The 25,889-nt window shown below is 35.4% G+C and overlaps 1 protein-coding gene across 14 annotated transcripts in view; it reads left to right on the plus strand.

The window, feature by feature from the left end:
• EYS (eyes shut homolog) overlaps positions 1-25,889 on the plus strand; it is a 413,676-nt gene that overhangs the window by 329,592 nt on the left and 58,195 nt on the right. For all 14 annotated transcript variants that reach the window (XM_065543880.1, XM_065543879.1, XM_065543882.1 and 11 more), the window contains one exon: positions 16,261-16,375. In XM_065543880.1, the coding sequence (XP_065399952.1) occupies positions 16,261-16,375 (115 nt within the window). The remainder of the gene's footprint in view (positions 1-16,260; positions 16,376-25,889) is intronic.

Here is a 25,889-nt window from a genome sequence, read left to right on the forward strand (position 1 = left end):
GAGGTCATTTTGCAACCATGAAGTTCAGCAAGGAGACAAAGCCAAAACAGATATACATCTGAAAGGATTAAAAACAGAGCCAGAACAATGATCAATTTCTTTAGGAAGAAAGAACTGCCTATAGACAGTTTAACAATATGAGCCAATAATTCCCTGCATTGGTTTAGTCTGTTTGAGTTAGGATTATGTTATTTATAACTGAAAACTTTCCACGTAAATATGCTGAAATTCTTTACAAACCACTAAGTTAGATTACTCACGTATTGTAAATGGTTAATCTTTAGCCATACAAGTAGTTTTGTTGCGCACTAAATTATTAGTTATCTATTAAAAGAAAATCAAATATTTTTGTAATATTGCTGACTACTTTATGAAAATGATTTTGAATTACTAGAAAACCCTACTCTACTGTAAGATATTCAAGAAGAATGTGTTTTGTTCATTTTTGTATTTCTTTTTACTCTTTTTTCTCCACGCTTCTCTACTCACTTCATTTCATTCATTTGATCTTCAATCGCTGCTACTCTTTCTTCCAGTTAATTGAGTTGGCTACAGAAGCCTGTGCACTTGTCACGTAGTTCTCGTGTTAATGTTATGGTTTTCATCTCTATCAGTTCTTTTAAGGTCTTCTCTGCATTGATTACTCTAGTTATCCATTCATCCATTCTTTTTTCAAGGTTTTTAGTTTATTTGCACTGGTTACGTAGTTCCTCCTTTAGCTCTGAGAAGTTTGATCGACTGAAGCCTTCTTCTCTCAATTTGTCAAAGTCATTCTCCGTCCTGCTTTGTTCTGTTGCTGGCGATGAGCTGCGTTCCTTTGGAGGGGGAAATGTGCTCTGATTTTTTGAATTTCCAGTTTTTCTGCACTGCTTTTTCCCCATCTTTCTGGTTTTTATCTACCTTTGGTCTTTGATGATGGTGAGGCACTGATGGGGTTTTGGTGTGGGTGTCCTTTCTGTTTGTTAGATTTCCTTCTAATAGTCAGGACCCTCAGCTGTAGGTCTGTTGGAGTTTGCTAGAGGTCCACTCCAGACCCTTTTTGCCTGTGTATCAGCAGCGGAGGCTGCAGAAGATAGAATATTGCTGAGCAGCCAGTGTTGCTGTCTGATTCTGGCTCTGGAAGCTTCGTGTCAGGGGTGTACCCCACTGTGTGAGGTGTGAGGTGTCAGTCTCCACCTAGTAGGGGAGGTGTCCCAGTCAGGCTACTCAGGGGTCAGGAACCCACTTGAGCATGCAGTCTGTCCGTTCTCAGATCTCAGCCTCCATGCTGGGAGACCCACTGCTCTCTTCAAAGCTGTCAGACAGGGGCATTTACCTCTGCCAAGGTTTCTGTTGCTTTTTGTTTAGCTATGCCCTGTCCCCAGAGGTGGAGTCTACAGAGGCAAGCCGGCCTCCTTGAGCTGTGGTGGGCTCCACCCAGTTCGAGCTTCCTGGAGGCTTTGTTTACCTACTTAAGCCCAGCAATGGTGGGCACCCCTCCCCCAGCTTCACTGCCACCTTGCAGTCAGATCTCAGACTGCTGTGCTAGCAATGAGGGAGGCTCCATGGGCATGGGACCCTCTGGGCAAGGTGTGGGATATAATCTCCTGGTATGCCATTTGCTAAGACTCTTGGTAAAGTGCAGTATTAGGGTGGGAGTTACCCCGATTTTCCAGGTGTTGTGTGTCTCAATTTCCTTTGGCTAGGAAAAGGAATTCCCTTCTCCCTTGCGCTTCCCAAGTGAGGTGATGCCTTGCCCTGCTTCAGCTCTTGCTGGACGGGCTGCAACCGCGGACCAGCGCCAACTGTTCGACACGCCCCAGTGAGATGGACCCTGTACCTCAGTTGAAAATGCAGAAATCTCCCATCTTCTGTGTTGCTCACGCTGGGAGCTGCAGGCCTGAGCTGTTCCTATTCGGTCATCTTGGGTGCACCCCCCAGTATAATTTCAAGTATTATTTATGTCTAAATAAGTACCACTAAATATCTAATCAAATATCATCAATATTTGATTATTTAAAAGGAATACATTATGGCAGTGTATCATAACATGGAGAAATACATATTTACTCTTTGTATGATCAAAATAAATACTTAGATATTAATAAATATCCCCAAAATAAAGGCTGAGTTGTTTTCAAATAATAATGTCTATATTGTGGTGGCTGAACATTTTATACTGCCTTTATGCCTGTCTGTTTTAGAAACCGACACACAATCCAAAATCCAAATGAATTAATATTATATAATCTAAGCAGTGTTTTCTGGCTAGTAATTTGTGATAAATAGCTTACTATTTTGTAGATAAGTATTTTTTTATGCTCCTATTCACATAGTAAGAAATGAGTTGGGAATAAGAAATTTTTCCAATAAATATGTTGTTTACTAAAAAGTCTTGCATTATATAGTAATTTGGATGAAAATGATTATAAACTTGAATTACAAATACCTTAAATTTCGAAGTCCACGTATACCTTTTTAGCTGGGAGTCAGATATCTCCCTTTTCAGTTTTTTCTAACATTTATCAATTGTCTAAAGCCTTACTCAAGCTAAGAGGAGTAAAAGAATAAATTTTGTCTTCAAAATCTAAGAGTTCACAGAGATGGCAAGGCCTGTCAGCTGCGTTCCTTTGGATGGCAGCTTTGTTTACCTACTTAAGCCTCAGCAATGGCGGGCGCCCCTCTCCCAGCCTCGCTGCTGCCTTGCAGTTAGATCTCAGACTGCTGTGCTAGCAATGAGGGAGGCTCCATGGGCGTGGGACCCTCTGGGGCAGGTGTGGGATATAATCTCCTGGTGTGCCCTTTGCTAAGACCCTTTGTAAAGCGCAGTATTAGGGTTGGAGTTACCCATTTTTCCAGGTGTTGTGTGTCTCAGTTTCCCTTGGCTAGGAAAAGGGATTCCCTTCCCCCTTGCACTTCCCAGGTGAGGTGATGCCTCGCCCTGCTTCAGCTCCCTGGTCGGGCGGCACCAGCTGACCAGCGCCGATTGTCCAGCACTCCCCAGTGAGATGAACCTGGTACCTCAGTTGAAAATGCAGAAATCACCTGTCTTCTGTGTCGCTCACGCTGGGAGCTGGAGGCTGGAGCTGTTCCTATTCAGCCATCTTGGACATGCCACCTCATTTTTGTATTTCTAAATTATTTTACTATGCTATGTATAGAATATTTTCTAACTAATTTATTTGATGCATTATGTAATTTATATGTAATAATTATTTTGTATCTTTATGATTGAAATAGAAGGTCTTGACTTGGGCTGTGACATTAAATGACTAATTTATTTAATTTAAAGAATATTTATATATTTTTCAGAAACTTTCCTACTCTAAGTAAAACTCTTCTGCAACCATTAAAAAGACCAAAAAAATTTAAAGAGACAAGAAACTATTTTCATAAGAAACTTACATTCTAGTAGGCAGATACTGCTTTAAATGATCACTCTGACTCAATTTTATTGAATAGAGTGTTGGTGTATGTTCTCAATGGAAAGGAGACCACTTAGAAAACTACTGTGACTATGTAGCCCAGAGTTGGTGGTGACTGACACTGCCATCGAGATGACTTGTGATTATGGTAATTAAGGATCAGATATGGAATATATTTCTAAGAATAATTCAATCTTTTGCTGAAAGATTAGATGTGAAGTAACATAAATAAGTCAAGGGTAACTCTAAGGTTGTTTGCTCAATTGAAAGGTTGGGAAATAAACCTAAACAGTTTTCTAATACCATTTCCAAAATGGAAAAGTCTGTAGAAAAAAGGGCCTGGTTGTCAGAAGAGGAAAACAAGATGTCAGTTTTGAAAGCATTAGACAAGACACCTATAAGAGCCAAGTAGAGATACTGAAGTAGATATCAAGTATGTTTCCATTTTAGAGAAATTATCAGGGCTAAATATATAAATTTGGAAACCAGTGCCAGAGACATGACATTTAAAACCAGGAAACTTGCTGTGCAGAAACCTTCATTTTAATTATATTCAATTTTGGTCTATTTTTGTTTTTGTTGCATTTCCTTTTGATAACTTAGTCATTAATTATTTGCCTAGGCCAGTGTCTGGAAGAATTTCTCTTAGTGTTTTTTATTTATTTATTTATTTATTTTCCTAGGATTTTTGTAATGACAGGTCTTATGTTTAAGTTTGTAATCTAACTTGAGTTAATTTTTGAATATGGTAAGAGATAGGGGTCTAGTTTTATTCTTCTGCATGTAATTCTTTATTTTTCCCAGCACTATTTATTGAATAGGATGTTCTTTCCCCAGTGTATATTTTTGTTGACTTTGTCAAAGATCAATTTGTTGTAGGTATGTGGTTCTCTATTCTGTTTCATGATTTTATGTGTCTATTTTTTATATCAATACCATGCTGTTTTGGTTACTGTAACCTTGTAGTATAATTTTAAGTCAACAGAATAAACAGACAACCTATAGAATAGGAGAAACATTTTCAAGGAAACCATCCATCGAAAGGCTAATATCCAGAATCTACAAGAAACTCAAGCACCTCAGTAAGGAAAAAATCAAATAACCCCACTAAAAGTCAGCAAAAGGCATGAATAAATATTTTTATTTGAAGAAGACATACAAGCAGCCAACAAATATATAAAAAAATGCTCAACATCTTTAATCATCAGATAAATACATAAAACCACAGTGAGATGCCATTTTACACCAATCAGAATGGTTATTACTAAAAAGTCAAGAAACAACAGATGTTGACAAGGATACAGAGAGAAGGGTATGCTTACACACTGTTGATAGAAAAATAAATTAGTACATCTCTATGGAAAACAGTAGGAAGATTTCTCAAAGAGCTAAAAATAGAACTACCATTTGATCCAGCAATCCTACTACTGGATATCTACCCAAAAGAAAATAAATCATTATATCAAAATAGCATCTGCACTATATGTTTATCACAGTACCATCCACAATAGCAAAGTCATGGAATCAGCCTAAGTGTCCATCAATGGATGACTGGATGAAAAATGACACACACACACACACACACACACACACACACACACACACACACCATGAAATACAACTTAGGCACCCAAAATAATAAAATCATATCTTTGTGTAGCATGGATGGAACTGGAGACCCTTATCATAAATGAAATGACTCAGAACCAGAAAGTAAAAAGCCTAACTTTTCACTTAAAAGTGGGAACTAGACAATGGGTACACATTGACATACAGGGTAGAATAATAGATATTGGAGATTCTAAAAGGTGGGATGGTAGGAGAGGGTGTAAGAATGAAATATGTACTATTGGGTAAAATGTTCACTATTTGGGTTATGGGTACACTAAAAGCCCAGACGTCACCACTATGTAATATATCCATGTTAAAATAACAAAAAACAAGCAAACAAACAAACAAACACTACACTTGTAGTCCCTAAATGTAAAATAAATAAATAAATAAATAAATAAATAAATAAATAAATAAGTTAGCTTAGAAAAAATAGAAATCAAAACAGGTAACTCAATGAAATTACGTCACACTGAGCCCAGATAGGAACATGAGAAGGTTTTAGACTGAGACTTGGGACACTCATATTTGAGGGAGTTAATGGATTAGAATATGAGATTTAAAAGGACTCCATGAGTTAAGATGAGAAAAATACAGACAATTATTAGAGAAGCTAATAAACTGGCAACTAAGGAAAGTTCAAAATAGTTTATTTTTAGGTAGTAGTAGAAGTGGGTTGGGATATAGGGCACAAGCAGAGGAGTTAGCTTAGATAGGATGGCAGATGTTAAATGAATTGTAATGGAAGGAACAGTAGAATAGGTTGCTTAAATGTGTGGTTGTTGAATCATTTGGAAAGTGTCTTCTGATGGACTCAGGTGAAATAAGCAGCAATGTCTGATGAAATGGCAATCAAAGTGAGTATGAGGAAAATAGAGTGTTACTGACATGCTACAGCATCTCCTTGAAGTAAGTGAACATGAATTTAAAGTAAGTTCAGTCTACAATCATGTGTGTCAATCTCAAACCCAGTGTAGTTTACTCATATGCCCATCAGAAATAGTTAGGGTATTGAATTAAAGTAGGATTGAGCCTTGACCAGGGTATGACAATGGAGGGGAAAGAGAGTGATTTAAGGGTGTATGCAATAAGTGATTATAGAAGTAAAAGGTGTAATCTAATTCACACAAGGAGGCAGTAGAGAATATGTTGGGGATGACAGACACTGAAATGTTGGTAGGGTCAATGGATTGTGGGATGGAATAAGCACTAGGGGAGAAAAGAACTACAAGGAGTAAATTAGAAAGAGAAATGAGGCTGTGCATAGAATATAAAATACTTAACATCAAGATTATGTAAGTTAACATTGTGAAGATAATATAGTTATATATTATGGTAGTATATAGCATACTAGAGTGGGAGTAGGTTGTAGAGTTAGAGGGAAAATTCAGATCTTTGAGTTGAGACAATATACTCCTAGGAGATGCTAATGTTGCAAATAAATAAACTTTGCAGATATTGAAATAATGAAGACACTTAGGTGTTCTCCATGCCTTGGCTATTGTGATAAAGAGAATGTGATGTGTTTGCATGTGTATGTATGTAATATTGCACAGCCACATAAAGAAGGAAATTCTGTCATCTGCGACAGCATGGATGAATGTTGAGTGCATTATGCTAAGTGAAATAAATCAGACAGAGAAAGACAAACATTGTATCATCTAACTAATATGTAAAATTTTTTAAAGTCAAAGTCATAGAAACAGAATACTGGTTTTCAGGCAGTTGGGGCTGAGAGAAATGGGGGAGGGTGTTCCAAGGGTTATAATATTGTATATTTCAGTACAGTTAGAAGAAAGAACTTGAAATGTTTCCAAGACATAGAAATGGTAAATACCGGAAGTGATGGATGCCCTAAATCTGACTTGATCATCACATATTCTAAGCATGAAACGAAATATCACATGTATCTCATAAATATGTACAAACGGTATGTATCAAGTAAAAAAAAGACAAAAAAGATGAATAACCTCTGGGGAATTAATGTTCAAAGTAATGACTATAGCTAAAAATGTTGCATTGCATACTTGAAATTTGTTGAGAGAATAGATCTTACCTGCTATCCCCCCACATATACAAATGATAACTGTGCAAGGTGACAGATATGTTAACTAAGGGTAATCATTTCACAATATATAGTATACCAAATCATTATCACGTTTTACACTTTAAATTTATATAACTTTGTCAATTATGCTTCAATAAAGTTGGAAAAAATAACAAAGTAAGGTTGGGATTGCTGGGCGTGGTGGCTCATGCCTGTAATCCTAGCACTTTGGGAGGCTGAGGCGGGAGGATCACCTGAGGTCAGGAGTTCAAGACCAGCTTGACCAACATGGAGAAACACTGTCTCTACTAAAAATACAAAATTAGTCAGGCATGGCGGCACATGCCTGTAATCTCAGCTACTCGGGAGGCTGAGGCAGGAGAATCCATAGAACCCAGGAGGTGGAGGTTGTGGTGAGCCTAGAGCACACCATTGCACTCCAGCCTGGGCAACAAGAGTGAAACCCTGTCTCAAAACAGACAAACAAACAAAGAAAGTAAGGTTGGGATTACATTAGAGAAAGATATAACAAGTCAGATGTTAAATGTTAAAGAATTAGAGGGGATGCTCAGGAAGGTTAGCTATGACTATGACAAGGAGAAGATATGGGTAGCATGGTTTGATGGCATCATCTTCAAATAAGTAAGGCTTTTAAGGAGGATAGGGCATGAGGAAAAGATAAAGACAACTATACAACATGTAGACATTGAGCTGTGAGAGAAGAGGGAGAGAGAATAGCCACCACTTGAGAGTTTACAGTCAAAGGAAAGAGATTCCTAAGCAGAATATGAAAGAAGTGTACAGAGCTGCTTGGGGAAAAAGAATCACACATTGAGGGATGACTTGGAAACTGCTGACTTCCTGGGGTATCTGAGGTAATGGTAATCAGGGATTAATTTTAACGGCCTCAAAGGTAGATCAGAGTGGGTTGACTGTGAGTGTTGGTATGAAGTTAGTAGTGCTGGGTTTTGTTAGGAGCTCACAGAATAGACATTTGGAAATTCCTCCAAAGGCAGTGCTAAATCTACAGGACTCTGTATTCCACTTCACTTACACAGGTGGCATTGTCCACGGCGCTGCAGGACACAGCTCCAGTGATGCTTCCTAGAGTCCTTGATCACCTCTTGGATGGAAGTTCAGAAGGGAAAGTCATTGTGACCTGACATGTAGGTTTCTGAATTCTCCACCATACTTCCCACTTGTGTAGAGTGGAAAGTGTTTATTCACCAAAGTCACGTACTGGCTTTGAAGATTATCATGAACTACATTATTAATATTGCCATTTTACACACACAAACATTCTCTCTCTCTCTCTCTCTCAATTTTTACTGAATGCAATGACTCCAATATTCTCAACATATCAGGAGGATCAAACTTTTACTGCTTAGAGTAAAATGAGGAAATGAACCAGGAAATGAAGTTTCATTAAGCCACCTGGTGTCTTTCTAATATAACAATTTTTCAAGTCTGAAAATCAACTATTTAACCAAATTAATTGGGAGAAAACTTTGTAAAATATGCCACTGAATAGATATTAGAAAAATATGAATACTATGTTTTTAAAAATCAGAAATGTTGTGGTACCGAGAATTTTGCTTTCTAAGCCTTTTATTTTCTCCTCCCAGATTCTGAGATATTTCAAGGGATAATGATGTTCTCTTTTATATTCTCAGCTTATTGTATTTTTTTTTCTGTTTTCTACTCACTGAATTTATATTATAACTTACACTACTTAAATTTCAATTTGATGTATTAACATACCTTCCCCCACCCCCACCTGCAAGTCAGTTTCAGCATTTTTAAAATTTGGCTTGTGATAAATCTCACCATGTCAGTCATGGGTAAACTTAAGGTTTTCAGTTTATGTCACAAATACAACTAATTAAGTATGTATGCACTGTGACTTTGAAATAGAACACTGAATTTGCAGAAATGCATAGGTATACATATTTCAACATATAATAAAATTATATTTTCTTGTTAATTTTGAAAAATGATTTTTAAAATAGCAATCACATATTTGCATGAGGAATTTATTAATTAATGGAATGCTTCCAGTTGGTCACTCAATAATATTCAACAGGAAAGCTTAATCTTTTGGAGTTAATTTTCTCAAAAGCTGGGCTGCTACATTTTTCTTTGCTTGAAATCAATAGTCACATTTATAAGGCTAACTTTTGAATCCATCATTCTGAAATTTAACATAGGAAAAAGTTTTTTAAAGTTTAAATATAGTTTTTAACTTCAGATTCTGGTCATAAACTATATGACTATTAAAAATATCTAGGACATTGTTGCCATTTTCTCATGAAGAGTAACTTTTGATACTATTAATACGACTTTACATTCTGGGGTACTGTTGTAGGTGACAGGAGGTATACTGTAATCTGGCCCCTTAAGTGCCTCATGTAAGAACATATGTTCTCATAAGTATAAACTTTTTTCCTTCCTTGGATTATTAATTTCCATATAAAATATAATAAGTTAATACAGACATATGCACATAAAATTTGAATTAACATCATGAAATCTTTAAGTCTTCCTGGCATACCTGATTAAAGGAAACTTAGCCCCATAATGCTCTGCACAACCTCCAATATTTCTTAATATCCAATATTCTTCCACTGTGTCTTCTGTATCTCATTTTGTCCACAGAATATTTTCCAAGTATCCACAATATATTTTCTTTTTCTTTAATTTTTTATGTTAATTTTTTAGTTTTTAGAGACGGGATCTCACATTTTCACCCAGGCTGGCATGTAGTGTTGCAAACCAAGCTCATGTCAGTCTCAACCTCCTGGGCTCAAGCAATCTTCTCACCTCAGCCTCCTGAGTAACTGAGTAGCTGGGATTATTCACCTGGCTAATTTTTCCAAAAAAAAAAAAAAAAAAAAAAAATTGTGGACATAGGGTCTTACTATGTTGCCCAGGCTGGTCTGGAACTCTTGGAGTCAAGAAATCCTCCTGCCTCAGCCTCCCAAAGTGCTGGGATTGCAGATATAAGCCACACGCCCAACCCACAATATTTTTTCTATACCTTCCTTTCTTTTTCTCACTGAAATCTGAGGACAGTTTTCCTTGTAGCCTTCTTAGTTGGTCAGTATTCATTCTTCTACAGTTGTGTACCATAGACAATGAAGTATATAGACAGCGTTGCCTTTGTTGCCATATTCAGGCCGTTTTTTTTCCCTTCTCCTTCTGAAAACCCTAGCCAGCAGCTGTATCTTGTCTCTCTCTCTGACTCTCTCCCCCTTACCCTCTCCCTGGCTCGTTTTCTAGTAGCTTTACTCTCAGTTTCTGCTTATCCTTTACTAAATGTTTTAGCATCTAGCTTGCTGATCTTTTCTTTATCACCACTGTGGTGATATTTTTTGATAACTTTGGCATCCCTCTTGGTAATCCACTCACTTTGGTTGTTTAAATTTTTTGATAATTATTTTGCTAATTTTCCCCTCTCCTTCACCTCAGTCCATCTCCCATGGTCTTATCGTATAAGTTATCATGCCTGTAATTGCACACCCTGCAATACCTTTAATTTAAATTCTTTCACTGTCTGATCACCACTTCCTGTATTTCAAGTTCATTCACTCATGCACTGTAATGACAAAATTTCATAAATTTTTTAAAAAGCAACAGGCACCTCAAATTATATGACTGCATTGACACTCCTGTGTCTAGTGCCCACTGCAGGTCCCCATTTTCTTTTTAAAAACATACTTACACATCCACTTTCAAATTCCTTGACTCTTTTTCTATGTTCCATTGACCTGAAAACACTAAACCTGTTTAATTCTCATCCTACCATTAAACTCTTGTCCATTTTATATATATCTAATATAGCAGCTCAAACTTAATGTATTCCAAATTCATAATTGATTATTGAGTCCTGGACAAACCTTCTTTTCTGCCAGTATTTGTTTATATTACTCTTTGATTTCTTCATTTCTCTCTTTTGACACATCTTGTCCATCAACAAATCCTTTAAATTCTCCCATAACTACATATCATGGATATGAACACTTTTATCATTATGAATGTTAACACCCTTGTTCAAGTCAAATTCTCAGCTGGAACATTTCAATAACCTCCCTCTTGACCTCATTGTTTCGAACCTTCATTCTGGTGCATGTCAAATAGTGAATGGATGTCTCATCAAAAAAGCTAATATTTTGGTGGAGATTTGAATGATGTGAGGGAATGTACAGCTGTCTAAGGGAAGAGTGTTCATGGCAGAGGAAGTACCTATTGCAAAATCCTTAGCCTATTCAGCCTACCCATGCATGAGTCCAGACTAACTGCTCTGGAGAAAGCAAGGGAAGTAGCAGAAATGAAGATAGAAGAGAAATCAGAATCTGGGGCAGTTTTAGATCATGAATGCCTTTTTAAAGTCTTTCATTTTCAGTCTAAGTACAATGGCAAGTGTTGCAGTGTTGCTGGCAAATGAGTTATATTATTTGGCTTATATTTTTAAATTGTCGTGTGACTGTTGTTTTGAAAGGAAACTATACAGAGACGTGGGCAGATGCAAAGAGACCTGTTAGTAAGCTATTATAGTAATTATAGTATAGTAATCTGGGTAGGACAGTGACTTAGATTAGAATTGGAGGGAGGGCATAGTAAGAAGGGGTTGGATTGTGGATGTATATTTAAGATGGAGTCAATACAATGTTTCTTTAGAGTGGACTGAATGAGAAAGAAAAAGAACAAATATAGTGGCTCTATAGTTTTTGACCTGAGCAACTAGAAAACAGATTGTCATTATTTTAGATGCTGAAAGTTACAGGTAAAGCACGTGTAAAATAGTTTGCTTATTTATCATTTTTTTATCCACAAAAAATCCACATAAAATATATGTTTTAAAATCATGTTATTCCTCTGCCGATGTGATTCAGGGGGTTCCCGTGCATTAATAAAACATAAAGTATTTAAAATGCTTACAAGGTGAGCCATATTTTCCTCCTGCCTCTCTCTCTGCCACTATCTCCTACTAAGTCACCACTTTGGTCTTTGAGATGTTTCCTGAATATCTCAAGGACCTCCTGCTTCAAACCTCAGTATTTGCCATTCCCTTTTCTGAAGTGCACGCTTCCCAGAAAGCATAGTAGCAATTTGTACACTCCTTCAGCTATTCACTCAACCATTATCTCCTCAAAGATGCCTTTCCTGTTAATCCTGACACAGCGTTGAAATACTTCTTCTCAATTTCTCCCTCCACTTTTATCTGAATTAAATTAATTAATTATATAGCACCTCTCCCTATCTGTCATTATACTCATGTATTGTTAATTTCCCCTCCCTTCCCCATAAACTAATGTATAATAAAGCAGAGGAGTTGCTGTTTTAATAGGTTTAATACTAGCTTTCTATATTCTAGGATAGAGGCATAGCATGTTAATTTTAATTATCAAATACAGATAGTTTTGTCTAAGATTCTTATTTTCATCTTTAAATAACTTTCACATCTGAATTATTTGCTTCCTGAGATCCAGGAAGTGACCTTGTTGCTCAGTTTATGGTTAAAAGATAAATTCATCATATGAAGTAGTCCATAAGTCTAGACGTTTGTCTGTGCTCATACAAGTCACAGTGTGTAAGCATGCAATAGTGTTGCAAAGATTCTATTATAAAAATAAATCTTAATTTCCTTCAAAGGCTTTTTTGCCCAAGTAGTGGAATAGGTACATGACAGCATTGAAACTGATACAAGTAACTTTCCATCAGAATCTCCATGTATGCATGATGAAACCAGAGAGACAAATGTGAACTACAATGCTTTGAGGCAAAAATTACAACTTAAACATTATAAAAATTATAAATATAATTTTGTTCATGTCCTGGAAAAAAATGTATCAAAAATTGATTCTAAGTTTTCAAACAAGTGATGAGAGTATTTCAAGATAGCACAGGAAGAGAAAACTATTTGAAATTAGTTTATAGCTATCTCCTTTCCATTTACTAGACTAGTATAGAGTTTGAAAAAGCTGTTTCGGCCACTGGAAAACTTTAAGCAAAAGTATACTTCTAATTTGAAGTTAACGCTTTAAAAAATATTTTTTTCTAATTTTTTGTTTTATGAAATTACTTTATTATTTTAATGCAGTAATAATTTTTACTAATAGTTTGTTAGTAAAATATTGAACATTTTATTTTTAATTTTATTAAATTTATGGGCTTTTCTTAATATTTAAAAAATACATTTTGAAACCTATTTAAGATGTAGTAAATATTGTTTCACTGATTTTTATTTTAATTTATAAATTATTCTAACTTTAAAACTAAATAGCAGTTATAAATACTAATACTTCTGTATTACATAAAACATTTATCAAAATGCTGGTGATGGAATTTTGTTCTGATATTGCCGTCCCTACTCTATTAATGCTGCGTTACCAACAGTGCCCGACACTTCTCATTAAAATCAGTAGTGTGCATTCCACAGGTCACTGGACAAAGTTTGGAATACTATGTCCAAAAAATAGAGTAAAGCTAATTAACTAATGAATATTGGCTTTATTGGGAAAACCTAATAATAGAAAGATATTGAAGTCGGTGGTTAAGAAATCATTTTAGGAAGAGAACAAGTAAAAGAAGATTAGAGTATGTCTCTTTTTTTTGTCTCCTCTTTTCCACTATTGTATTTTATTTTCCTTGTGTTTTTTTTTTTCCTTCCCTTTCATGTATCTTCACAGATCCTCACTGCTTTCCTATCTATCATCTCCCATTTTACCACTAAAATGACACCTTAAATATTTCCATCACAATCATGAGGTTACCCTTACCCTAAAGTCTCAAAATAGTTTTATATAAAACATAACTATAAATTGGATGTTTTAGAAATATGGTGATCTGAAAAGTCTTTCTTTTCTCTCCCCCCATATTTACCACAATTGGCCTCTGACTAAAATGGCTGCTAGACACCTAGCGTAGCTCAAATTAGTTAGCTGTAAGTCTCTCTGACCATTTCAACAGGAGTTAATGCACTTTTGTAAACACATTTCTTAAAAAGGTCTATGTTGTTCCAGAGTTTGCTTTTGTTTTCTTTGCTTTTGTTTTCTCTGTTTTGCATTCTTCAATGTCAAGGCTACTATTGAAACTTTCTTTTTCCTTGAGAGCAGGCTGAGTTGATAGGATGTAATTTTTCTTACGAGTAAGACTTGGAAGCTCCTTTTAGATTTCAAGCTATCACTGCGAGTGGCGGATTGGAGATGATTGCCTGAAACTCAGTAGGAAAATTTTCCGAAGGAAGAGGAGGGGAGGGGAGGGGAGAGGAGGGGAGAGGAGGGCTTCTAAGTTTAGGATACAAGTGCAGGTTTCTTACACAGGTAAACTTGGGTTATGGGGATTTGTTGTACAGATTATTGTATCATCCAGGTATTAAGCCTAGTACACATTAGTCCTCCACCTTTGGATTAAACCTCTCTGGGGCACACATTGCAGATAGTATTTGGGGGCCTCTTACCTAGTATATATGAGAGTAGAAAATCTTTGGCCCTTTTTTTTTTTTAATTGGATCAATAAAACCTGCTGTGTTTAGAAACACTTTCTCAGAGTTGCTGCTGCCCAGTGCTCGTCCAACACCCTTTGGATCTGATTCTTCTTAATGGCTGAATATTCATTCTTCAAGTCATAGACCTGATCCTGTTCTTTGGAAACTGCAACACAAAATAAGTCCAAATATCACATGCATCTTTAACTGCTGTTGGCCAATTCAGTCCATTCTAACTCAAAAGGAAAATTGAAACTCATCAACTTTTAGGATATGCTAAAGCTCTTCTCTTCTTCTCTATGCTACTACATGCTCATCCTCAATAGGAAGGGATGCTACCTTTCATTAAGTTGGTATTTGGAGTGATTTCTGTATATCTAGCTAGGCCCTCCGAATGAGAGATGTAAAGTAAATATATCTTACTATCTGTGGAGTAGTAGAGTAAAATACATAAAGATTTTCATCTATGAAATAGCAGAGTATAATACACTTAAAGTTAGGACAAATTTAATTTTATTAACCACTCTAAAATTTTTAAGTAATATGGCCAAAGCAACTAATGTAATTTCTATGAGTATGTTTCCTCATTTATAAAAGTGATAAATAATAATAATATATTTCACAACTTACAAGAATTGAATGAGAACATAAGAAAATTATGTAAAAGTAATTAGCCTAGTGGCTGGCATGTGGTGGGTGCTGAAAAAAAAAAAAAAAAACTGGATGATTATTTCTGATATAAATGGAGAAATAATTTAATTCTGCAAGATGAAAATGCATAGCTGTGTGCCTCAAACTACAGGAAAGATAAATTACTAAGGCATTTTATTGATGCTATTTCAGTGAAATTGTGCCAACAAGGCCTTTGATCCCTTTTATGAAATTATTTTTTGTTCTTATAACAGATTTAAAACAATAAATACATAGTTAAATTCCATTCATTAATAAATAGCTTCTACCAACTTAAAGTCATGAGAAGTGATATTTTTGGTCTTAAAATATTTGGTGTTTACATTAGAAAAAACAGTATTTCATTTGGGGCTCCATTTATTTTATACTAGAAAGTTTACTAAATATGATTTAAGGCACAGTAGTATTTCCTGCAAATTAAGGAGAAGTGAGGGCAGTGGAAGCCAGAACACCAGTGTGTGTTCTTTAGCAACTTGTAGATTTCAGTTAATGAAGTACAGTAGACTGGAATATAGATTGTTTGAAAAACAATTGTAAGAATGACAACTAACAAACAGAAGTCCTCTAAGTAGCTCATCTATAACTAGACCATTATCATCCACCGGCACTCTATCCTGTCTCAAATTCATGTAGTCGTGATTAAATCCTGCTAGCACATCATCGCTATATAATGGCTCTACTAAACATTAAAAAATCACATTTGTCATCTTTTTTCTTCACATTTCAGTACTTTTCCAAAACATATATTGTATTGTTAATTATCAGTTTAGGCCAAAGTTGATTTTATTCTTAAATTCCCAAAAGAGATTATTAAGAGCATACATTGAAAATGTAGTTTACTATAATTCTTTCCAAATACAAAAATATGAGGTTTTTGGCTAAGATCACAGGTATGTAGGAAAAAAATGATTAATAATACCATATAATTTAAACAAAGCCTTGTTCCTTTGGAATAATGTTAATAGGCTTTTCTGAAAATATTTAAATTATATTTTTTCTAATTTATACTGATGTATTTACAGCTGTATGTCAGGATTTACTGGAAAAAACTTTGAGAAAGTAATTGACCACTGTAAACTGCTCAGCATCAACTGTCTGAATGAAGAATGGTGTTTCAATATAATTGGAAGATTCAAAGTAAGTAATTTAATACATGGCAACATAATTTAGCACTTCAAAATACAATAGATTCAGTCAGTCTATATTTCAAATATTCCTATTAATCTTAGCCAGAGAAATATATCCTTATATGTATATTTAAATATGACTTCTGTAAAGCTTAGCAATAGGGGTTTTAATTTATAAGAATTATGTTGGGAGGGAATTAATAAATATTCTAGGAGGTGTTTTTATTATAAAGTAAGTGTAAAGCTAATTGAGTCCTGGTGATACAACTCTTAGTATATAAAACCCCAGTTACTAATACTTTAAGCTCTTTAACTAGATGAGAAATAAAATCAGTCTAGTGATTGTTAGGGTCCACAAAATATGCTTTTTTTAGTGAATAGTTTTTGAAATTAATTTACAAATACAAAATATCTGTGCTACACATGGTAAGGGATATTTTACAACCTAGCAATGTTATTTATAGGTGTGTCTATTGGAGAAATTATCAGGTATTTACTAAGACAGACATACACAGGAATTTTCACTTCAAATCTGAAACAAAACCTTGTACATAAGAGAATGGACAAATTCATCATGGTGTAGTCTTACAATGGAATTTTAAAAACTATTTAAAATGAATAGACAATAGCTATATGTATTAATTCTTACAAATATAAAAATATTGAATTTGAAAATGTTATTCATGTACAGTGTGACAATATTACTCAAAGTTGTAAAACAAATGTATACATGCTTCTGTAATTACATAAATGTATATCAAAAGTATAAACACAAACTTGAGGATTACACACACCAGGTTTATTTGAAAGGCAACCTATAGGGAGGTAGATGGGAGAATGAAATCAGGGAGAGTACAAAGGGGACTTCCAATGTTTCTGCAAAGTTTTGTTTTTCAAAAAATACTTTTTTTGAGAAATACGGCAAGAAAAATAACTACAACATGAAGATAGAATAAATAAAAGTAGTACGGTTGTGATAAGCATACCTCATTACTATTCATTAGAAAGCTATAAAAATTAAAAAGTAGAACTAACAAGTTAAATATGGCAAAATTCCAGGATTCAATATAATTTTTTAGAAACCAGTAGTGTTTTTGTAATATAACAACAATGAATTAAGACATGAAACTAAAAATTAATACTATAAAAGTGAAAAAAGTATGATTATAACTGTATCAAAGCACTTCAGAAAATGTTTAACAAAATGTGGCCAAGACCTCTATGTTAAAAACTAAAAAAAAGATAACAGAGGGAAATTAAATATGCCCTATAAATAAAGTTATAATATATTTATGAATTAGAAAAATTAATATTTTATGATATCCTCTCTTCTTACTGATATTAACAAGTGTTTTGTAGAAATGGGCAAGCTGATTATAAAACTGATATGAAACATCAAAGGACTTCAAATAGCTAAGTAATCAAAAATAACAGCAAATTTGAAGGATTTTACGAACATGATTTCAAGAGTTATTTTCAAGCTAGAGTATCAAGGCAGTGTGGTACTGGCATGTGATGCTTAATACTGAGTGTCAACTTGATTGGATTCAAGGATGCCAAGTATTGACCCTGGGTGTGTCTGTGAGGATGTCGGCAAAGGAGATTGACATTTGAGTCTGTGGGCTGGGGAAGGTAGACCCACCCTCAATCTCGGTGGGCACCATCTAATCATCTGCCAGCATGACCAAAATATAAAGCAGGCAGAAAAACATAAATAGGTTAGACTGGCTTAGCCTCCCAGCCTACATCTTTCTTCTGTGCTGGATGCTTCCTGCTGTCGAACATTGGATTCCAAGTTCTTCAGCTTTGGGACTCAGACTGGCTTACTTGCTCCTCAGCTTGCTGACAACCTGTTGTGGGACCCCGTGATCATGTGAGTTAATACTCCTTAATAAACTCCCCTTTGATATAAATCTATCTTCTTAGTTCTGTCCCTCTAGGGAACCCTGAATAATACATAGCATAAGGATGAACTAGAAGATGTCACACACACACACACACACACACACACACACACGCACGAAAGGCGAGTTCAAAGATAGATCCACAGGGAAATTTCTTTCTATCTCAAAAACACCAAGATAATTTAATGAACAAAGGAACATCTTCTTATTAAAACACACTTGGAAAAAAAGTGACTCCATACCCCCTACCTCAAACCACACAATAATTAATTTTACAAGAAGCATAAACCTGAGAGTAAAAGAGAAATTTATAAAACTTCTAGAGAATAAAATGGAGCAAAAAAAACAAACAAACAAACAAAAAAAAAAACAAAAAAGGATGATGTTCTTTATGACCATGCATTAGACTAAACTTTGTTAGATAGGGCACAAAATTAAATGGTTTATTGAACTTAATTAAGTTTAAAAACTTCTGTGCATCAAAATAATTTTTACAAAGATAATAACCAGGGATTACCCATCTAAATTTACATTGGAAGTAAACTTAATCATAATAGAGGTATGTGTTGTTCACATGAGATAATATGAAATAAAATGTCTTTATTGAAACAAAATGATGTCTTTATTGAAACAAAATGATGGAAAAAATCGAGAGAAGTACTAATCAAAAACTGGTTGATGCCTACCTTACTTTTATGTAAAATAGACTTTAAAACTTAAAAATCAGAAATTGTAAAATTCTGATTTTTAAAATTCTTAAAATTAAAAAAGTAATAAATTCTCTTTCATGGTGGGGTGTATTTGTTTCTTCGTGCAAAACTATATCTGAGTTATATTGTCCATTTTTAAAGGGAAAGAAATAAAATTAGAAAATATATATTGTATAGACAATCTTTAGATATCAATGAAAATAAAAGGTAAATACACATTTTAAGTGTTCAAACTGTCTCAAATTTTTAAATTTTATTTTATTTTATTTTACTTTAAGTTCTGGGATACATGTGCTGAATGTAAAAGTTTGTTACATAGGTATACATGTACTATGGTGGTTTGTTGCACCTATCAACTCCTCATCTAGGTTTTAAGCCCCACATGCATTAGGTATTTGTCCTAATACACTCCCTCCCCTTCGCGCCACCCCACCTGATGTGCCTCAGTGTGTAATGTTTCCCTCCCTGTCTCCATTTGTTCCCATTGTTCAACTCCCACTTATGAATGTTTGCTTTTCTGTTCCTATGTTGCTTTGCTAAGGATGATGGTTTCCAGCTTCATCCACGTCTCTGCAAAATACATGAACTCATTCTTTTGTTATGACTGCATAGTATTCCATGGTGTATATGTGCCACATTTTCTTTATCCAGTCTATCATTGATGGGCATTTGGGTTGGTTCCAAGTCTTTGCTATTGTAAATAGTGCTGTAATAAACATACGTATGCATATGTCTTTATAGTAGAATGATTTATAATCCTTTGGGTATATACTCAGTAATAGAATTGCTGGGTCAAATGGTATTTCTAATTCTAGATCCTTGAAGAATCACCACACTATCTTCCACAATGGTTGAACTAATTTACACTCCCATCAACAGTGTAAAAGTGTTCCTATTTCTCCATATCATCGCCAGCATCTATTATTTCCACGTTTTAATGATCATCATTCTAATTGGTGTGAGATGGTATCTCATTGTGGTTTTGATTTGCATTTCTCTAACGACCAGTGATGACGAGCTTTTTTTCATATGTTTGTTGGCTGCATAAATGACTTCTTTTGACGGGTGTCTGTTGATAAACTTTGCCCATTTTTTTATGAGGTTGTTTTTTTCTTGTAAATTTGTTTAACTTCCTTGTAGATTCTGGATATTAGCCTTTTGTCAGATGGCTAGATTTCTCACTTTTCTCCTTATTTAATCTGGCTAGTGGTCTATTTATTTTGTTAATCTTTTCAAAAGAACAGTTCTTTGATTCAAAGATTTTTTGAAGGGTTTTTCGTGTCTCTGTCTCCTTAAATTCTGCTCTGATCTTACTTATTTCCTCCCCTTCCTTGTGGCATCAATCAGCATTCTGTGTCTAACTAATCAAGTGGGGACTTGGAGAACTTTTCTGTCTGGCACTCTCTGTCTAGCTAAAGGATTGTAAATGCACCAATGAGCACACTGTCAAAACGGACCAAGCAGTTCTCTGAAAAATGGACCAATCAGCAGGATGGGGATGGGGTCAGATAAGGGAATAAAAGCAGGCTGCCCAAGCCAGCAGTTGCAACCCACTCCAGGTTCCCTTCCACACTGTGAAATCTTCATTCTGTCGCTGTTTCCAATAAATCTTGCTGCTGCTCACTGTTTGGATCCCCACCACCTTTATGAGCTGTAACACTCACCACAAAGGTCTGCAGCTTTCCTCCTGAATCCGGCAAGACCACGAATCCACAGGAAGGAAGAAACTCCAGACACATCTGAACATCAGAAGGAACAAACTCCAGACACACCATCGTTAAGAACTGTAACACTCACCGCGAGGGTCCGCAGCTTCGTTCTTGAAGTCAGTGAGACCAAGAACCCACCAATTCCAGACACAATGGCACAGTCCGTCATGGCTTCCCTTGGCTAGCGTAGGGATGTCCCTGACCCCTTGCACTTCCCATGCAAGGAATGCCCTACCCTGCTTCTGCTCGCCTTCCATGGGCTGCACCCACTGCCTAACCAGTCCCAATGAGATGAACAGGGTACCTCAGTTGGAAATGCAGAAATCAGAAATCACTCGCCTTCTGCATTAGTTTTGCTGGGAGCTGCAGACCGGAGCTTTTCCTGTTCAGCCATCTTACCACATCTGGTAATCCAAACTGTCAAAAAGTTAATGAAATATTGTTTAAGGCAATATGAAGCTATCATTTTATATATTCATATCACAGAACATTAAAGTATACACAGTTTATATTTCTGTATCACAAAGGAAAATTGAGACAGCATGTTCACACGTATCCAGGAAAAATATGACTTGTAATAAGCTCACTGAATGGCGGTAGAGCAGTATGTGCCGGAAATTTTTCAACCTGTAATAATTCAGAAATATCCAAAGTAAATTTAAAAGATTATATAAAACATGCATACAAAATATTCATTATAATATTTATTGTAAAGGAAAATCAAATTAAACAACAAAAATAGTAAAAATTATAGTGTATCCATATAATAGAAGATGAATCTGTGTGGCCTTGTTTTTCAAGCTTGTTAATCACATTGAAAATGCTCAAGTTGGCCGGGAGCGGTGGCTCAAGCCTGTAATCCCAGCACTTTGGGAGGCCGAGATGGGCGGATCACGAGGTCAGGAGATCGAGACCATCCTGGCTAACACAGTGAAACCCCGTCTCTACTAAAAATACAAAAAATTAGCCGGGCGAGGTGGCGGGCGCCTGTAGTCCCAGCTACTCAGGAGGCTGAGGCAGGAGAATGGCGTGAACCCGGGAGGCGGAGCTTGCAGTGAGCTGAGATCCAGCCACTGCACTCCAGCCTGGGTGACAGAGCGAGACTCCGTCTCAAAAAAAAAAAAAAAAAAAAAAAAAAAAAGAAAATGCTCAAGTTAAAATATTTTGTGAAAAGCCGTTGTATCATTCTATTATTTTGTTTTAGATATTTGTATGTATTTATCTGCTTGTAAAAAAAAAATAATAATAATTTTTATGTGTTTTCTGAGGTGCTGAAAAGGGTAAAAGTCATTCCAGGACTGCTCCCTCAGAAATTGATTTTACCTTCTAGAGTGGTACAGACACTAGAAAATACATATCAGTAGCGGAGACTTTCCCAAGTAGCAGAAAGCATAAGGGAAGGGAGCCATTTAGATGGCAAAAGGTGATGTGGGATTTGATGTCATCCATCCCCATTCTCATTTAGCATTTAACATGAAAATTTCTTAGCATATTTGATTTGGTTTGATGGAAACATTAAAATATCCAAAGCCTGTGACCTGCCTGGCCCAGGGACAAATTGAAACAGACAAGGACACCGAAGCAAGGATCCAAAGAGAAACATGGAGGAAAATGGATTTGGAATTCACAGAGTGGTTCCGTTAGTATGAGGATTTAACATAAGACCAAGTTTAATCAGAGTTTTGATGGCCAGTGGGGCCAGGATGAAATTTGTATTTATTCAGATGTGTATTAAATAAGCTAGAAGAAAATAAACCAACAAATTTGACGGTGGTTTACTCTGGTTAATGGGATTAGACTAAAATTAAAATGAGAACAAAAATATATTTCTTTTTTAGTATGCATTTAATGAAAGTTCTATGAAGAATAAAGCATTCCTCATAGTAACATTAAGATTAGGAAATTGATATTAATAAAATAGGCTGGAAAATATGAGGAGAGGAAAAAACCCTGTAGGTCAGAACCTTATTAATTCTAAGCCATGCTCTTCATTATGAGTTAAATTTCTCTATTTTCAATTCATTTTCTTTATAATTGAAGTGGCATAAGGATGGCAAACTTTCTCATTGAAACTGTGATGAGGAATATCTAATTAAGCACATTCACAATGTCAATTGCATTCTCAATATTAATAATATAAATGGCCTCAGTGATAAAACAATTGTTGCTTTACAATTGAGAGTGTTAGGTTTCTAATCACCATCACATAAGTATGAACTATTGAACAGATTAAGAGCTCGTGGAAGAAAAAGAAAACAAAAAAGTGTAGTTATTTTCATGTTTATATAAATAAATGACATCCAATACATTTTAAAATGTTTGATATTATGTGCATTGTAATTGTAAAATACAGGTACTATGCAATTAAATATTATTTATTATGCCTTACAGCAATGATTCAGACATTCTTTTTCTTATAGTTTCAGTAATTTACTGACACATTTATTTTCATTTTGATGGATAATACATATAGTTAGAAATGCAATTTCTGGTTTGTGTCTATTCAAATATTGTATAGCTTCCTAATGTTATGACTTTAAATTATTGATTGTTTTTTGTTATACCATCAAAGAAAATAGCACTGGAGCTTTATACAAAGCTCTTTTGGTTCTCTTCTTTTGCAATTGGCTCAGGAGTGCGTATATAAGGATTCAGTTTATGTTTTATCTTGTTTTCTTAAATCTCTTATAAGGCTTCATTAGAGAACCGACAAAAAACATAAAATTTAAAACTAATCTACTTTAACTTCACCATCTGCTTTATTTCTGTGTTCTATTTCTATCCACCAGTTAAATCTTTTTTTTTTTTTTTTTTTTTTACAATTATCTTCAACAAGAGTGACTTATGTAAACTCACGCTGAAAGAAGTAAAGCTCGAATTAGAATTCCATATGAGTACAATTTGCATTTGGGTAGGATTAAAAGTTTTAAATTTCAGTTGCAACAATTGAAAAATCTAAAGAAAATCTCTCTCTCTCTCTCTCTCTCTCTCTCACTCTCTCATTATGTCTGTCCCTCTCTCCTTGCCCCCCTTCCCCCATTACACACACACACACACACACACACACACAGAGGGAGAGAAAGAGAGAGAGAGAGAGGAATTTGAAGGCTCACATAATTAAACTTTGCAGAGAGGAAACCAGGTAAGCTTTTAACCAGAGGCTCAATATTATCATACTTCTCCTTGTTTGCTCTACAATAACAACGATATCATCCTGGAAGTTCCCATAAGAACTCAGACATATTCCTGCTTGAGACCTTTGTTGTAAGCATTTATACCCAAATTTTCACCCATATTTATTATTCATCAGTTTCTTCATTCTGCATAGGTATTTTCTCAAATGTTACATTCTCAGTTTGTCCTTCTGTAGAAACCCAATCTAAAATGTTAAATACAGTCCTCCCTAGGTATCCGTGGAGTGTTGGTACTAGGGACCCCCACCTACTTGGAAACTTCATGGATGCTCCAGTCTCTTATATAAAAGGATACAGTGTTTGCATATAACCTGTCTACATCCTCCCATATACTTTACATTATCTATAGATTACTTGTAATACCTAACACAAAGTAAATGCTATGTTGTTATACTCTATTTTTAAAGGAATAATGACAAGAAAAAGGAGTCTATATGTGTTTCATACAGAGGCCACCATCAATTGTCTTAAAAAATATTTTCAGCCACAGTTGGTTGAATCCATGGATGCAGAACTCATGGAGACGGAGGGCTAACCACACTCCCATACTCTCATCCAGCCGATAGGCACCATCTCCTCTTTCTTTTTTTTTTTTTTTTTTTCTTAACAACTAATTGCCATCTGGCTTCCCAGTTTACAACATAGTTCTTCATACATTCTTTTTATTGACTAGATTAGGCTGAAATGTAATCTCTATGAAGAAAGATATATTTGTTTCTTTGTATGATACTAAACTGTCTTCTAGGGAAGGAAGAAATATTGCCCTAAAGGCAAATTATGCCAAATGTAGTTGGTGGAACCCTATTTGTAGGGACTCCCTTATAGAAAGTGCACAGACTACATAAACAGACCAGGAGAACTCTTTCTTAGTAAGGAGATAGTCAGAGCTAATTTGACCAAGACTGGAAAGCCAGATTCCATTTTATAGCAATACGTAGAATATGGGAAAAGATGCATGTGTTGAAAGGTGTGAACAATTAAGTGATGCATAAAAAAATTGCATTATGGTTTTATGTAAAAAAATATATATATATAAAAGTCAATCAAAGAAAGAAGCATTACAGCCAGGCCTGTAATCCAAACTACCAAGGAGGCTGAAATGGAAGGATGGCTTGAGGTCAGGAGTTCGAGACCAGCCTGGAATAGATAGTGAGCTGCAATTTCTATTTTTTTTTTTTTTTTTCAATCTGTGTGGTCTGGTGGCACATATCCATAGTCCCAGCTACTTGGGAAGCTGGAGTGTGATAATCACTTTGAGCCCAGGAGTTAAGGCTGCAGTGAGCTATGGTTGTGCCACTACACTTCATCCTGGGGTAACAGAGTGAGATCCTGTCTCAAAAAAAAAAAAAAAAAAAAAAAAAAAAAAAGAAAGGAAAACAAGGAAAAGAGAAACAGAGGGAGAAAAAAGAAAGAAAGAAAGAAAAAGAAAGAAAGAAAGAAAGAAAGAAAGAAAGAAAGAAAGAAAGAAAGAAAGAAAGAAAGAAAGAAAGAAAGAGAGAGAGAGAAAGGAAGGAAAGATGGAAGGAAGGAAGGAAGGAAGGAAGGAAGGAAGGAAGGAAGGAAGGAAGGAAGGAAGGAAGGAGGGAAGGAAGGAAGGAAGGGAGGGAGGGAGGGAGGGAGGGAGGGAGGGAGGGAGGAAGGAAGAAGGAAAGAAAAGAAAGAAGCAGCATTGGGTAAGCTAAGTATGTTATGACACTCGAAATATTAGTATACAAAGGTACACAAAATTGCAAAATCTGAAATTCATGCTATGCTGATCTACTAAAGCCTGAATTAAACAGAAATACTGAGACCATCACCTCACCAATTACATTTTAATCTGCCAAAGATAGCTTCTGATTACACCCCAAACCAAATAAACACACTAATATATTCATTCTTTATCAGTCTTCAGAGACAGTTTATTCAGGCTTAGGGACTGGGTTGTCAGTGCCGTAATATGTGCCGAGAGTCACAGACATCTTTGAAAAGAAATAGTTAGAGTCAAAACCAGGAAGATCCCTGGAG

The sequence above is a fragment of the Macaca fascicularis genome, chromosome 4, assembly GCF_037993035.2.
Source record: "Macaca fascicularis isolate 582-1 chromosome 4, T2T-MFA8v1.1".
Taxonomy (NCBI): domain Eukaryota; kingdom Metazoa; phylum Chordata; class Mammalia; order Primates; family Cercopithecidae; genus Macaca; species Macaca fascicularis.